The following is a 12,500-nucleotide window of genomic DNA, read 5'->3' on the forward strand; positions in this document are numbered from 1 at the left end:
TTGAAGTAGCCTAATGGTACAATGTCTGTATGTAGTCAACAACTGACTGTTAAATCAAAATAAACATCAACAATGCTTATTTACAGTTTTCATATTTAACTGGATTAATTATACATAACTAGCCTACTATAATAAATAAATGTTCTTTTCTCATTTCAAGTAAAATAATGCATTTAAAAATAACATACAACAGAGTGCTTTGGAAAAATGTGCATCTTAAAATGAAGTGCTTAAATTTAAGAGAAATAAGTTTCCCCTTTCCCCATTTCACATTTAACACTCTCAGCCAACAAACAACCTTTTCTCTTGAGAGAAGTGAGCTCCCTATCTATCTATCTATCTGTCTGTCTGTCTGTCTGTCTGTCTGTCTGTCTGTTTGTCTGTCTGTGTCTGTCTGTCTGTCTGTCGATCAACCTCGCATGCTGTTGCGTTGGGCAGTGAGTGTGCCCTGGTGTGTGTATGTGTGTTTGCTCGTGTGTGGCGCTTCCATAGACCAGTCAGAATCGCACCGCACTTCACACGAGACATACTGGTTTTAATCTGCCTGTAAGAACAATGAATGGACATGTAAGAGTGGTTTCTTTTGAGCACACCACGTGAAATTACTATCTCAATATCTCTCGCCTCGCGTCGCCTCCCCTCCGTCCGTGTGTCAAGCAGCACCACTCGAAGCAACAGAGAGAAACGATTCGCTTATTTGATTGGCCGAGTAGCATCACGTGTGATGATTTACAGCGCGTGCATTGGTCTGTGAGCTTCCTGGCAGATAAACCAGTAGTACCGTAAATACTATAAAAGCATGTGCCGGTTAAAATAGAAACGCTCCGTGAAAATGTAAGTTATCAATGATTTGTAGGTTGTAGGGCTCGGTCCGGATAGGACGGTGTCTCGGTCCGGATGCGGACCGGAGTCCGGACTTTGAGGATCGCCGCATTACACTGACACATAAAGATGCCATTGCGCGCACACACACACACACACACACGCACGCACACACACACACACACACACACACACACACGCACACTAGGGCATTCACAGACTAGTCGACTAGTAAAACCACTAGTCGACACTCTGCTTAGTAGTCGACTAGTCGTTTAATTTTTTTTTTTTTTTTTTTTTATCTTTAAGAAAGAACATGAGGTATTTACACGACATATATGGACTATCATATCCCATATCCCCCACAAAGAACATCAAAACACAACAACACAAAACAAGAAAACTGCATAAGATACACAATAATCCAAGAACAAACAAGACTATTGGACAAACAACCAAACAAAAACAATGCATTCAAAGTAAATACATAGATCTTGCCCTGTTGGCAGCTAGGAAATGCATAGCTTTAAATTGGAAAGCATCCAATCCCCCAGCTGTAGTTCACTGGTGGAATGAACTCTCAAGCTACCATACGTTGGATAACATTTACTACAAGAGCAAAGGCAGATTCTTAGACATCCCCAAAATATGGCAACCACATACAGAGTTTGACTTTAATAACTTTTTACCCCAGTGTCATTAGGCTTATCAGGATAGGAGCTGAATGCATTGTTTTTGTTTGGTTGTTTGTCCAATAGTCTTGTTTGTTCTTGGATTATTGTGTATCTTATGCAGTTTTCTTGTTTTGTTTTGATGTTCTTTGTGGGGGATATGGGATATGATAGTCCATGTATGTTGTGTAAATACCTCATGTTCTTTCTTAAAGATTATTATTTTTTATTTTATTTTATTTATTTATGTATTTTTTAACGACTAGTCGACTACCTTTAGGGACGACTAGTCGACTAGTAAAATTCACTAGTCGTGAATGCCCTAACACACACGCACACGTACACGCACACACGCACGTGCACACAGAGCGCGTTGACATGCACTCTAATAACAAGTAACTGGGAATAATCAGGTTATAGCAATAATTTAACTGATGCGTACATGCATTTAGTAATGCGATATGATAAAGTCATAGCTGGATTCCTCACCTTGAGGAAGTGACTGCTTATAACTCAAACATGGTGGGGGCACATAGCTTATTTTCATATAGTCAGGTTTCTGTTCATGACTTCGCACTACTTACGGTTGCAAAACACTTAACATGCAAACGCTAACAAAAAAACGAGCCGTGTCAATAAGGTTTGTCATAATGGGATAATGAGCCATGCTGTCTACATGACCACTTGAATGATTGGGAATAGAGCTCAACAGTCACATGACATCGTGACCTCACCTTTGGTTCCGGAAGAGTAACTTATGCATTACTTTTCTCTATCACATTTAGAAGAATCCTTATATAAAGAGGTTTAAACCTCGAACCAAGCCAACCGGCCAGCTAGAGAGTCATGACCATAAAACATTTGATTCAGAGTTGAGAAAACATTGAAAAAAGGAAGAAAAAAGTGCTGGGTACAAGAGTGTGTACATATTATATTGTAAGAGTGAAGGAACTACCGTACTCATCCCATAATCCATTTCCGGCCAATCAGTTTAGTGGATGATTGAGCGACAGAACGTTTCAGCCAATGGGAGAGCACTGAGCGGCAGTGGGCGGGACCAGCGGTCTATAAGGTCCGCCATTAGACTATTAGCTCCATGGCTAACAGTATAGTTGTGTTGAAGGCAGCGTGACTCATAATGGTCAACAGAACATTTTCAGTCACTCAGTGGCGGTTTGAGCCCTTTACTCAGCAAGCTGTATCCTACGTTCGTAGTAGCCTAGCCAGAGATACTTCACTATGCAGTGATATGGTGCAATCGTGCTCCACCAATCACAGACGATAATACAGTGAGCTCCACCAATGAAAGACGTCGATATTACACTTTCGAATTGTGGGTAGTGTAGTACTTCTCCATGACATCGAATATATATATATTTTTTTATAAACAAGAATGATATCATACAGATTTGTGATCAACTAGTAAGTCTACCTTGTGTGCTTACAACATTATGGCTAATAATAAAAATAATTTCATTGCAGAATAAGAATGGGGAAATACCATTGATAGTATGAAATAGTCTTCTGGAACCGAGGTGTCACGTGACTGTGGAGCTAGTCAGACTATGATGGCTTTATGAGTGTGCATGTGAACATGGTCATCCAGTCACCCTGACACTTACAGCCGGTGTCTTTCAGGCGGTTGATGGCGTTGGACAGAAGGCGGACACAGCCCAGGAACCCGGCCCCTTGCTTCTTGTGGATCTTCTTGTGGTTCCACACACTGATGGTGATGGAATCTGATTTGCCGATGTATCTGTGAGGAGATGAGAGAGGAAGGAGACATCAGTCATAACCAGTAATGATAGCCTCTCCCATCATAACAATGAGAATCGAGTGCTTCTAATGACGTTTGCACGGAGACTTCAGTGCAGCTTGAAGTTTTTTGCTCCAACTCCTGCTGTGAAGCGTTATTGCTTTCTGGGAGGATCATAAAAGCTGAAATAAACTTGTTGGGAAGTGAGAGAACTGAGCCTATTGGTAATGACAACAAGCGGCCATGATGAGTCTCAGGTCAGGATGTGCCCGTCAGAGACGCATCCGTTCAGAGAGGCTGCCCACCAAGTCCCCACAAGACACAGCAGGGTAGGGGGGGAGGAAGAGGAGTTGGGAGGAAGAGGAAGGTGGCTGAGAGGGATTTTCCAGCCAGCGTCTGTGAATGTGCGACTCTGACCCCGAGTGTCTGAGTATGAGACAGAGCACCACAGGCAGACTCTGATCCTGTGAATCATTTATAATCTTCATGGCAGCCCTCCCCTCATATCACCAGCAGAGAGATAGAGGTGGGGGAGGGGGCGCTTTGGAAAGGAGAGATATGGGGAGAGAGAGGGGGGGGGGGGTAGAAAGAGAAGACATTGATGTTGTAGTTTGTCATGATGAGGTATGTCGACGTGAACACCAACACTATGACCTTAATACAATTTACAGAAAGTGTGACAACAACTAGTTAAAGAAATATCTTGGTCATTGAATTTTGGTGATCTGTTCCTGGAATCTGTCACAATAAACATGATATATATTTGTATAGCTCCTTGACTTTAATGTTTGCCAACATCACATTTTAGGGAAACCGAAGCATAATAATATATATATATATATATATATATATTTTTTTTTTACAAGTATGTGTCAAGTATCCGGTGAGAAATGACACAACTTCAATTCAAAATGCAAAAGGTATCCCTTCAAAAAGGCACAATGAGGGCATTCATACTGTGACACAGGGGCGGTTTTAGCATCAGAGCTTTGGGTGGGCTCAGCCCACCCAAAGGTGATGGACCGCTGAACCCCTAGGGGGGTCCGGGGGCATACCCCCCCGGAAAAAAATTTGTACAGTTTCAAGTAAAAATGGATCAAACTGGCGCACTTTGAGATCAAAATGAAGAGACTAGATCTATGAAGAACTACACACATCAATATCTTCTTTACCGTTCTGTGGTTTTACAGCGATGAAAAAATAATTGTTTCCCTATATATACTATATATATTCTGCATACAGGTTCTATATGGTAGAATTATGCTTGCATAAATAATACCAAAATCACTTCAGGGGAGTTTCAAGTAAAGTAACATTTTGCTTTGTAGGCAAAACAAAAGTAAAATTATATCAAAAGGGAACTGCCTAACTTATTGGCTGGAATAATATTCCGACAAGATAATAATATACTGTAAGCACTAAAGCAGGAGTTTGCAGTCAACTAGTTGAAATTAATATGTGGCAGTATTTGTGGGGGTCAAAATCTATGTAGGGTGTACCACCACAAATAGATCAGTGTATGGGAAACACTGACTATTAAATTGTGTGACTAGAAAGACACCAATAAATCTGAGAAAATGTACTTTAATTTTGAACAACAGCACTACAACGGTGGCATTACAAATGGTATTATGAAATTATTGTGGGAAAAAACAAGATCTGACTGGTTGGAAGTTGGTAGGCTACCACCACCACAGCGTGCAAAAATAGGGAAAGAAGGAAAGAAAAGTGAATAGCATGCCATGCACGCATGTTAAGCTATCATCATCATCACATCAGACAGGCTGTGTAAAGCAGCCACTTGCGATTCTGAAGGGCTTAATTTCATTCAGATAACAAGGGACCCGTTTGAAAATATGTTTGTCACTTATGCCCATATGTTTCTCAAAAAACATTGCATCCATTTACACCCACTTTACTGCGAGCTAGCATGACATGGCTGGCTGGTGCCATGGTAGCCTACCTACCTTCCTCCAGTCCACCTGTTTGTCTGGCAGGCACAGCCACAAGTTCTTTTGTTTAGCCTACGAAACAACGTTACGCGCTAATTTGCATATCAATATGCGCTAATTAAGTAACTACTAACGACTCTGACTGCTCAATGCTCACCTCACAGTTTCATTGATCATGAGTGGGGAGAACGATTGTGTGGACTGTGGAGGACCACTTCGCTGCTGTACTGTGTGTGACCTGTGTGAAGTGATGTGGGATTAGGCAGATAGATGGAGGAGGGAGCGCCTGCGCAGCCGCGGTTCTAGAAACTTTTCGGGTGGGCTGAACCCCCCTAAATGTTTGTCTCAGCCCACCCTAAGAACATAGAGGGGGGGGGGGGGAAACACGCACACAGCGCATTGAGTGTAGTCAGAAACTGCTACTAATGACCACCATGGATTTGGAGAGGGAAAAAAAAAAAAAAAAAAAAAAAAAAAAAAAAACTTTTTTTTTGCCTCTATTTTTTTGGGTGGGCTGAGACTATTTTTGGGTGGGCTAAAGCCCACCCAAAAACGGCCTAGAACCGCCCCTGCTGTGACATGTTGAAGGTTGTCATATTAGTCACATCATTTGAGGGCTATTTGCACTAAAGTACACTGTCATCTGAGTTAGTCTGTCCATCTGAAATCTTGAGGAAAATTTTAACTTTTGTATTGCGAAACTGTCAGTGTTGGGAGTAGTTACTGGAACTTAACTACTTTTTGCAGTAACTAGTATTCAAACCAATTACTTTTTCAAATTTAGTAACTCAATTACAATTACTGAAATAGTAACTGGGCTAGTTACTAGTTACTTTAGGACATGAAAATACTGGACAACTTCAGAGGATTTCTGACAGAAACCGGATAAAAAAAGAAACTTTCTGATCATCAGACCTAGTCCGGGGAGAGACGCCCAGAAAAAATGTGCCACACACCGCAGCTACAGCCAGAGCCCCAGAGTCTAATGACCTTGAGTATACTGTAAGCCCCAGAGTCTAATGACCTTGAGTAGGCTATAAGCTAATAACCTTGAGTAGGCTATAAGCCCCAGAGTCTAATGACCTTGAGTAGGCTATAAGCCCCAGAGGCTAATGACCGTGAGTAGGCTATAAGCCCCAGAGTCTAATGACCTTGAGTAGGCTATAAGCCAGGGGTGGGCAACTATTTTTCATGGGGGGCCACATGAGAAACCCAGATTGTTGCCGGGGGCCGAACAAATATTGTCATGCCGTAACCCATGGATGGGCAACTTTGATGATAGAGAGGGCCACAAAAAAATGTCCTCGCTACCAGATTTTGCTGAGGGCTGAACGGCGCCAGCGTGAAAAATTTGGGGCATTTGAAGCCAGGTTTAGAGGAATAACTCATTTTAAATTAACAATTGTGATGTCATTATTCAGTCTTAACCACCAATATTTGATCCTTGTTTCACTCCTATGTCACCACCTGCTCTCCCTGCAGGGCTTGAAATTAACTTTTTTCACCACCTGCCAATATGGCTGCTAGATTTTAAAGTTACCAGCCAATTAGAATTTCCACTAGCCGAAATGTTTTTCTTGAAATAAACCAGAATATGAGTGGGTTAATTTAAGCATAAGTATCAGTAAGTGGCCCGGGATTCTCAAAGCCTGTGTTGAGGGTCACACAAGAACAAAAATGCACTCTTGAAGCTAAATAAATCCAAAACCAACAAGTTAATTATTTCAATTTCTACTTCAATGTAGAACAGTCATTTCTTACACATGAGATTACTTTTAGCCTTTTAGTCATAAATATTATTGAAAGATATTCCATATTCCAGACTGAAATGCTATAACAGAGTATTGGCCAGAATGACATGAACATTTGGACACTTATTCAGCAGGTATCTTGCATGTTGCGTTCAGGTGCACTGTAAAAAAAAAAAAATTTTTTTTTTTTTTTTTTTTTTTGCAATTCCATCGCGGGCCACACAGGGGGCGCCCGCGGGCCGCATACGGCCCGCGGGCCGTATGTTGCCCATGTATGCTATAAGCTAATAACCTTGAGTAGGCTATAAGCCCCAGAGTCTAATGACCTTGAGTAGGCTATAAGCCCCAGAGTCTAATGGCCTTGAGTAGGCTATAAGCTAATAACCTTGAGTAGGCTATAAGCCCCAGAGTCTAATGACCTTGAGTAGGCTATAAGCTAATGACCTTGAGTAGGCTATAAGCCCCAGAGGCTAATGACCGTGAGTAGGCTATAAGCTAATGACCTTGAGTAGGCTATAAGCCCCAGAGGCTAATGACCTTGAGTAGGCTATAAGCTAATGACCTTGAGTAGGCTATAAGCCCCAGAGGCTAATGACCGTGAGTAGGCTATAAGCTAATGACCTTGAGTAGGCTATAAGCTAATAACCTTGAGTAGGCTATAAGCCCCAGAGGCTAATGACCGTGAGTAGGCTATAAGCTAATAACCTTGAGTAGGCTATAAGCCCCAGAGGCTAATGACCGTGAGTAGGCTATAAGCTAATGACCTTGAGTAGGCTATAAGCCCCAGAGGCTAATGACCTTAAGTACGCTATAAGCCTCCTCAATAAGCAAAGGTTCAGGTATCCCATGCCGGTACGATGGTAGATAAAATGACAGTATGTCTTGTCCCACACTGTGCCACAGCAATAATGTGTGCATTAATAAAACAATTGAATCAGACTTTTAAAAGTAACGCAAAAGTTCTGTTCCCTAGCAACTAATTACTTTGAAGTAACTAGTAACTTTAAAGCAATTAAATAATTTTTTGAGAGAACTAACTAGCAACTGTAACTAATTACTCATGATCAGTACTGGAAACTGTACTGTACTGTAAGCATATGTGGAACACACTTCATTGATGACTATCTTCACGGCAGTCTAATCTGTGTCATTGGAGAAGCTGGGGATACGTTACATGAAGGGAGCAACAGAAGCACCATGGGACATGGCTGCACTAATGACTGGCGTGGCAACCGTATTCAAATGAATAATTACAGTATGAAAGTTTCAGATAAAAACAGGCATATGAAAGGAACATTCTGTTTCCCGCTATGCAAGTAAAAATCAGACGGCCAAAAAAAAAAAAGTGAGAGATGGGAATGAGAGATGGCTAGATAAAGCAGACAGATAGGAGACATATAAAAACAATAGATGGACCGTTATATGATTCCCTGACTGCCTGTATCAGTCTCCCGCAGTACATTCTCTCCCCTCTGCTTTCTCTCCTTCCTGCTTGTCTGTCAGGCGAGGCCAGCGCTGTCTGGTGTTCAACTCACACCATGTGAACCTGTTGTGGCACATCTGCTCGGGTGGGCTGCCTCCTTCAGTGGAAAGCTAACCATCCACACGGCTCCACAGAGCTGCATCCCAGTGTAATTATCATGCTGCTTACCAAAAGGGATATGAAACAATGGGCCTGTGAGTAAGACGTCTGGACATTTTGAGCCGATGCCAAATGCCTGTCTGGGGTGCGATCTGAGAGAGCCGCTATGAGTGCTGCTATGTCAGACAGACGTGAGGGGAGGAAAAGTATTGCAAGCAAAACCCCAGTCATCTGGAGCCCTCTCCATCTAATAAAATTCATTAGTCTGGGTATGATTTTTAATAGCACTCAAAGGCAATAACACACACACACACGCATGCACGCACGCACGCACGCACGCACGCACACACACACACAAACACGCACGCACACACACACACAAAACAGACATTGGTGGGGGGAAATCATGAAAAGGGAGAGCCGCACAGAAATTCAGCTTGGATGTAAAGCTTTTTTGTTTTGTTTTTTTGCCAGCCGCTTCTTTTCACCTGACAGCGGGGAGCTTCACCGGCAGGACGTAGCACGTGGGAGGATCACGCTATTCCCACCAGTTCCCTTCTCCCCCGAAAAGGCGCCCCGGCCGACCAGAGGAGGCGCTAGTGCAGCGACCAGGACACACATACCCTTAATCCGGCTTCCCACCCGCAGGACACGGCCACTCGTGCCTGTATGGGCGCCCGACGAAGCCGGAGGAAACACGGGGCGCGAACCTGCGACGCAGCCATCACAGAGGTTTTGTTTAATAATGCAATATCTAAAGGACTTCTAATAACCAAATATAATCCTGAGTGTTCATGTCCCAAATGACTGAAAACACAGCATCACTGTCAGCCTCTCTACATTCCCTCAAATCAAAATGCTTATGTTAAGTGACATGTTTAGCGTGTCCCCGTCCTCTAGCTCATCTCCTAGAGTCTAGGAGATGAGCGGACCAAAGATGGGATGTCTGATGTCTTTATGTCAACATTGCCTTAATTGCAACCATACCCTGCAGCTCTCAGTGCAGCTCTCAGTGCACTGCCTGTCTGCTTCATACCCTGCAGCTCTCAGTGCACTGTCTGTCTGTCTGCTTCATCAACGACCAGCCAGCTAGACTGTGTCTGCTAAGCTTGGCGTGCCGGCCACATCCTGCAACAATGCTAAGAGGTCAGAGTTCATGGGACAGTGAGTCTGTGGGCTTTGACTGACCACTGAAACCAAGGCCCTGAGCGCGCACACAGACGCGCACGCACACACACACACACACACACACACACACCAAATGGAAAGAAAGAGTCACTGCCAGCAGGCTTTAAGGCACTTGGCTGTATTGTGAGCACCAGGTGTTGCAGGCTCGATTTAATAAGAATGAGCCAGCCAGCCAGCTAGCTAGGCTGCTCTCAGTCAATTAAGACTTGTCTCCTCTCCAACACACCACCTGAGAGTCCTTCAGCTGGCCACGGGAGTCAACGCCGATACACAGTGAAGACTTGTCTCCTCTCCAACACACCCCCTGAGAGTCCTTCAGCTGGCCACGAGAGTCAAGGCCGACACACAGTGAAGACTTCTCTCCTCTCCAACACACCACCTTAGAGACCTTCAGCTGGCCACGAGAGTCAAGGCCGACACACAGTGAAGACTTCTCTCCTCTCCAACACACCACCTTAGAGACCTTCAGCTGGCCACGGGAGTCAACGCCGACACACAGTGAAGGCACAGGGATGTTTAACACATCATCAGAGAAAAACACTTGAGCAGTTTCCACATAAAGTCCGGGTCAGCGGCGATCGCCAGCTCCTGGGACAGATTAGGTCCATGTTCTCCTATCCATCAACCTGATGCCCCTCTCCTCCAGCTCTGTCTCTGTCAGGTGAGTGTGTGGGTCTCTCCTCCAGCTCTGTCTCTCAGGTGAGCATGTTGGTCTCTCCTCCAGCTCTGTCTCTCTCAGGTGAGCATGTTGGTCTCTCCTCCAGCTCTGTCTCTCTCAGGTGAGCATGTTGGTCTCTCCTCCAGCTCTGTCTCTCTCAGGTGAGCGTGTTGGTCTATCCTCCAGCTCTGTCTCTCTCAGGTGAGCGTCTCTCCTCCAGCTCTGTCTCTCAGGTGAGCGTCTCTCCTCCAGCTCTGTCTCTCTCAGGTGAGCGTCTCTCCTCCAGCTCTGTCTCTCTCAGGTGAGCGTGTCGGTCTCTCCTCCAGCTCTGTCTCTCTCAGGTGAGCGTGTCTCCTCCAGCTGTCTCTCTCAGGTGAGCGTCTCTCCTCCAGCTCTGTCTCTCTCAGGTAAGCGTGTCGGTCTCAAGTTCAAGTTCAAGTTTATTCATATGTCCCAGAAGGGCACTTTGGGTTGCAGCAGAGCAAAAAACAAAACAGTCATAAAATCACACAAGACTCGAAATAAAAACATGAAAACAAAGTGCAGACACAAATAGACCATAAAACTATAAAAACCATAAAAGACCATAAAACCATAAAAACAAAATGGAGACACAATAGACCACGACATAGTGCAAAGTAAGTTCAGTTCAAAAGTGCTCTCCTCCAGCTCTGTCTCTCAGGTGAGCGTCTCTCCTCCAGCTCTGTCTCTCTCAGGTGAGCGTCTCTCCTCCAGCTCTGTCTCTCTCAGGTAAGCGTGTCGGTCTCTCCTCCAGCTCTGCCTCTCAGGTGAGCGTCTCTCCTCCAGCTCTGTCTCTCTCAGGTGAGCGTCTCTCCTCCAGCTCTGTCTCTCTCAGGTGAGCGTCTCTCCTCCAGCTCTGTCTCTCTCAGGTGAGCGTCTCTCCTCCAGCTCTGTCTCTCTCAGGTGAGCGTCTCTCCTCCAGCTCTGTCTCTCTCAGGTTGAGCGTGTTGGTCTCTCCTCCAGCTCTGTCTCTCTCAGGTGAGCGTCTCTCCTCCAGCTCTGTCTCTCTCAGGTGAGTGTGTTGGTCTCTCCTCCAGCTCTGTCTCTCTCAGGTGAGCGTGTTGGTCTCTCCTCCAGCTCTGTCTCTCAGGTGAGTGTGTTGGTCTCTCCTCCAGCTCTGTCTCTCAGGTGAGCGTGTTGGTCTCTCCTGCAGCTCTGTCTCTCAGGTGAGCGTGTTGGTCTCTCCTCCAGCTCTGTCTCTCTCAGGTGAGCGTCTCTCCTCCAGCTCTGTCTCTCAGGTGAGTGTGTTGGTCTCTCCTCCAGCTCTGTCTCTCTCAGGTGAGCGTGTCGGTCTCTCCTCCAGCTCTGTCTCTCTCAGGTGAGTGTGTCGGTCTCTCCCTCGTCAAAAGGTGACAGGAGCGGCTCATGAATCGGCCGCGTAGGGAGAGGGTCCCGTATCCGGAGCGACCAAACAAGCGGAGACATGTGCTTCCTCTTGCTGTTGGCTACGCGTGACGGTTGGATAAACACTGGGCACACACTGGAAACTTTCACTCTCACTCTTTCACTCCTGCTTTCTTTCCCTCTCTCTCTCTATTTTCTTTTCCAGGTTACTGAACAGGACAAGCCATCTGTGGGGAAGGCAATAAGGGTGCAACAAGACATGTTTCAGTCAATGGGGGAAAACACTATTGGAGATGCCCCCCCCCCTCCCCTCCCCTCTGTGCTTGAAATGCCGTCCAAGGAACATTTTGAGAGTGCGTTTGCTGTCTGTTATATGATGTCATTTGGGTGTCTAGATAAGTGAGAGGCCAGATGTAAACAAGGCTTACTGTTCAGACCGTTTGAATGGCAAACTCCCGACACTTCTCAGTGTGCTCACTTAGCAAAGTGACATAAAGACGTTAAAGTTAAAGATGGCAAAGAACTTCTTAAGAGCCCAGACAGGACACAGAGCAGATGGATGCTGCTGTTAAGAGTAGCTGGGAGGTATTCTGCTATTCTCATGATGAACCGAGAATGACTTGAGTCTGACGTCTGTCTCTAAAACATGTCAGAAGTGATTGTTGTGAGAGGGGCTGTAAGAACGTGGTGGCAGATGAAGGGGACTCACAGGTCGTAGTGTTGATTCCACTTGGGGTCGAGTGTGTTCCTCACAG

The 12,500-nt window shown here is 45.0% G+C and overlaps 1 protein-coding gene across 1 annotated transcript in view; it reads right to left on the reverse strand.

Moving 5' to 3' along the window:
* The window catches only part of LOC310788484 (E3 ubiquitin-protein ligase SMURF2-like), an 83,347-nt gene that overhangs the window by 36,681 nt on the left and 34,166 nt on the right, over positions 1 to 12,500 (reverse strand). The window contains exons 3-4 of the mRNA XM_083650030.1: positions 12,455 to 12,500; positions 3,116 to 3,249 (exon numbers count right to left, since the gene is read on the reverse strand). The exon at positions 12,455 to 12,500 is cut by the window's right edge and continues 63 nt beyond it. Coding sequence (XP_083506156.1) covers positions 3,116 to 3,249; positions 12,455 to 12,500 — 180 coding nt within the window. The remainder of the gene's footprint in view (positions 1 to 3,115; positions 3,250 to 12,454) is intronic.

This window comes from Poromitra crassiceps, assembly GCF_964638095.1.
Source record: "Poromitra crassiceps genome assembly, chromosome: 13".
Classification (NCBI taxonomy): Eukaryota; Metazoa; Chordata; class Actinopteri; order Beryciformes; family Melamphaidae; genus Poromitra; species Poromitra crassiceps.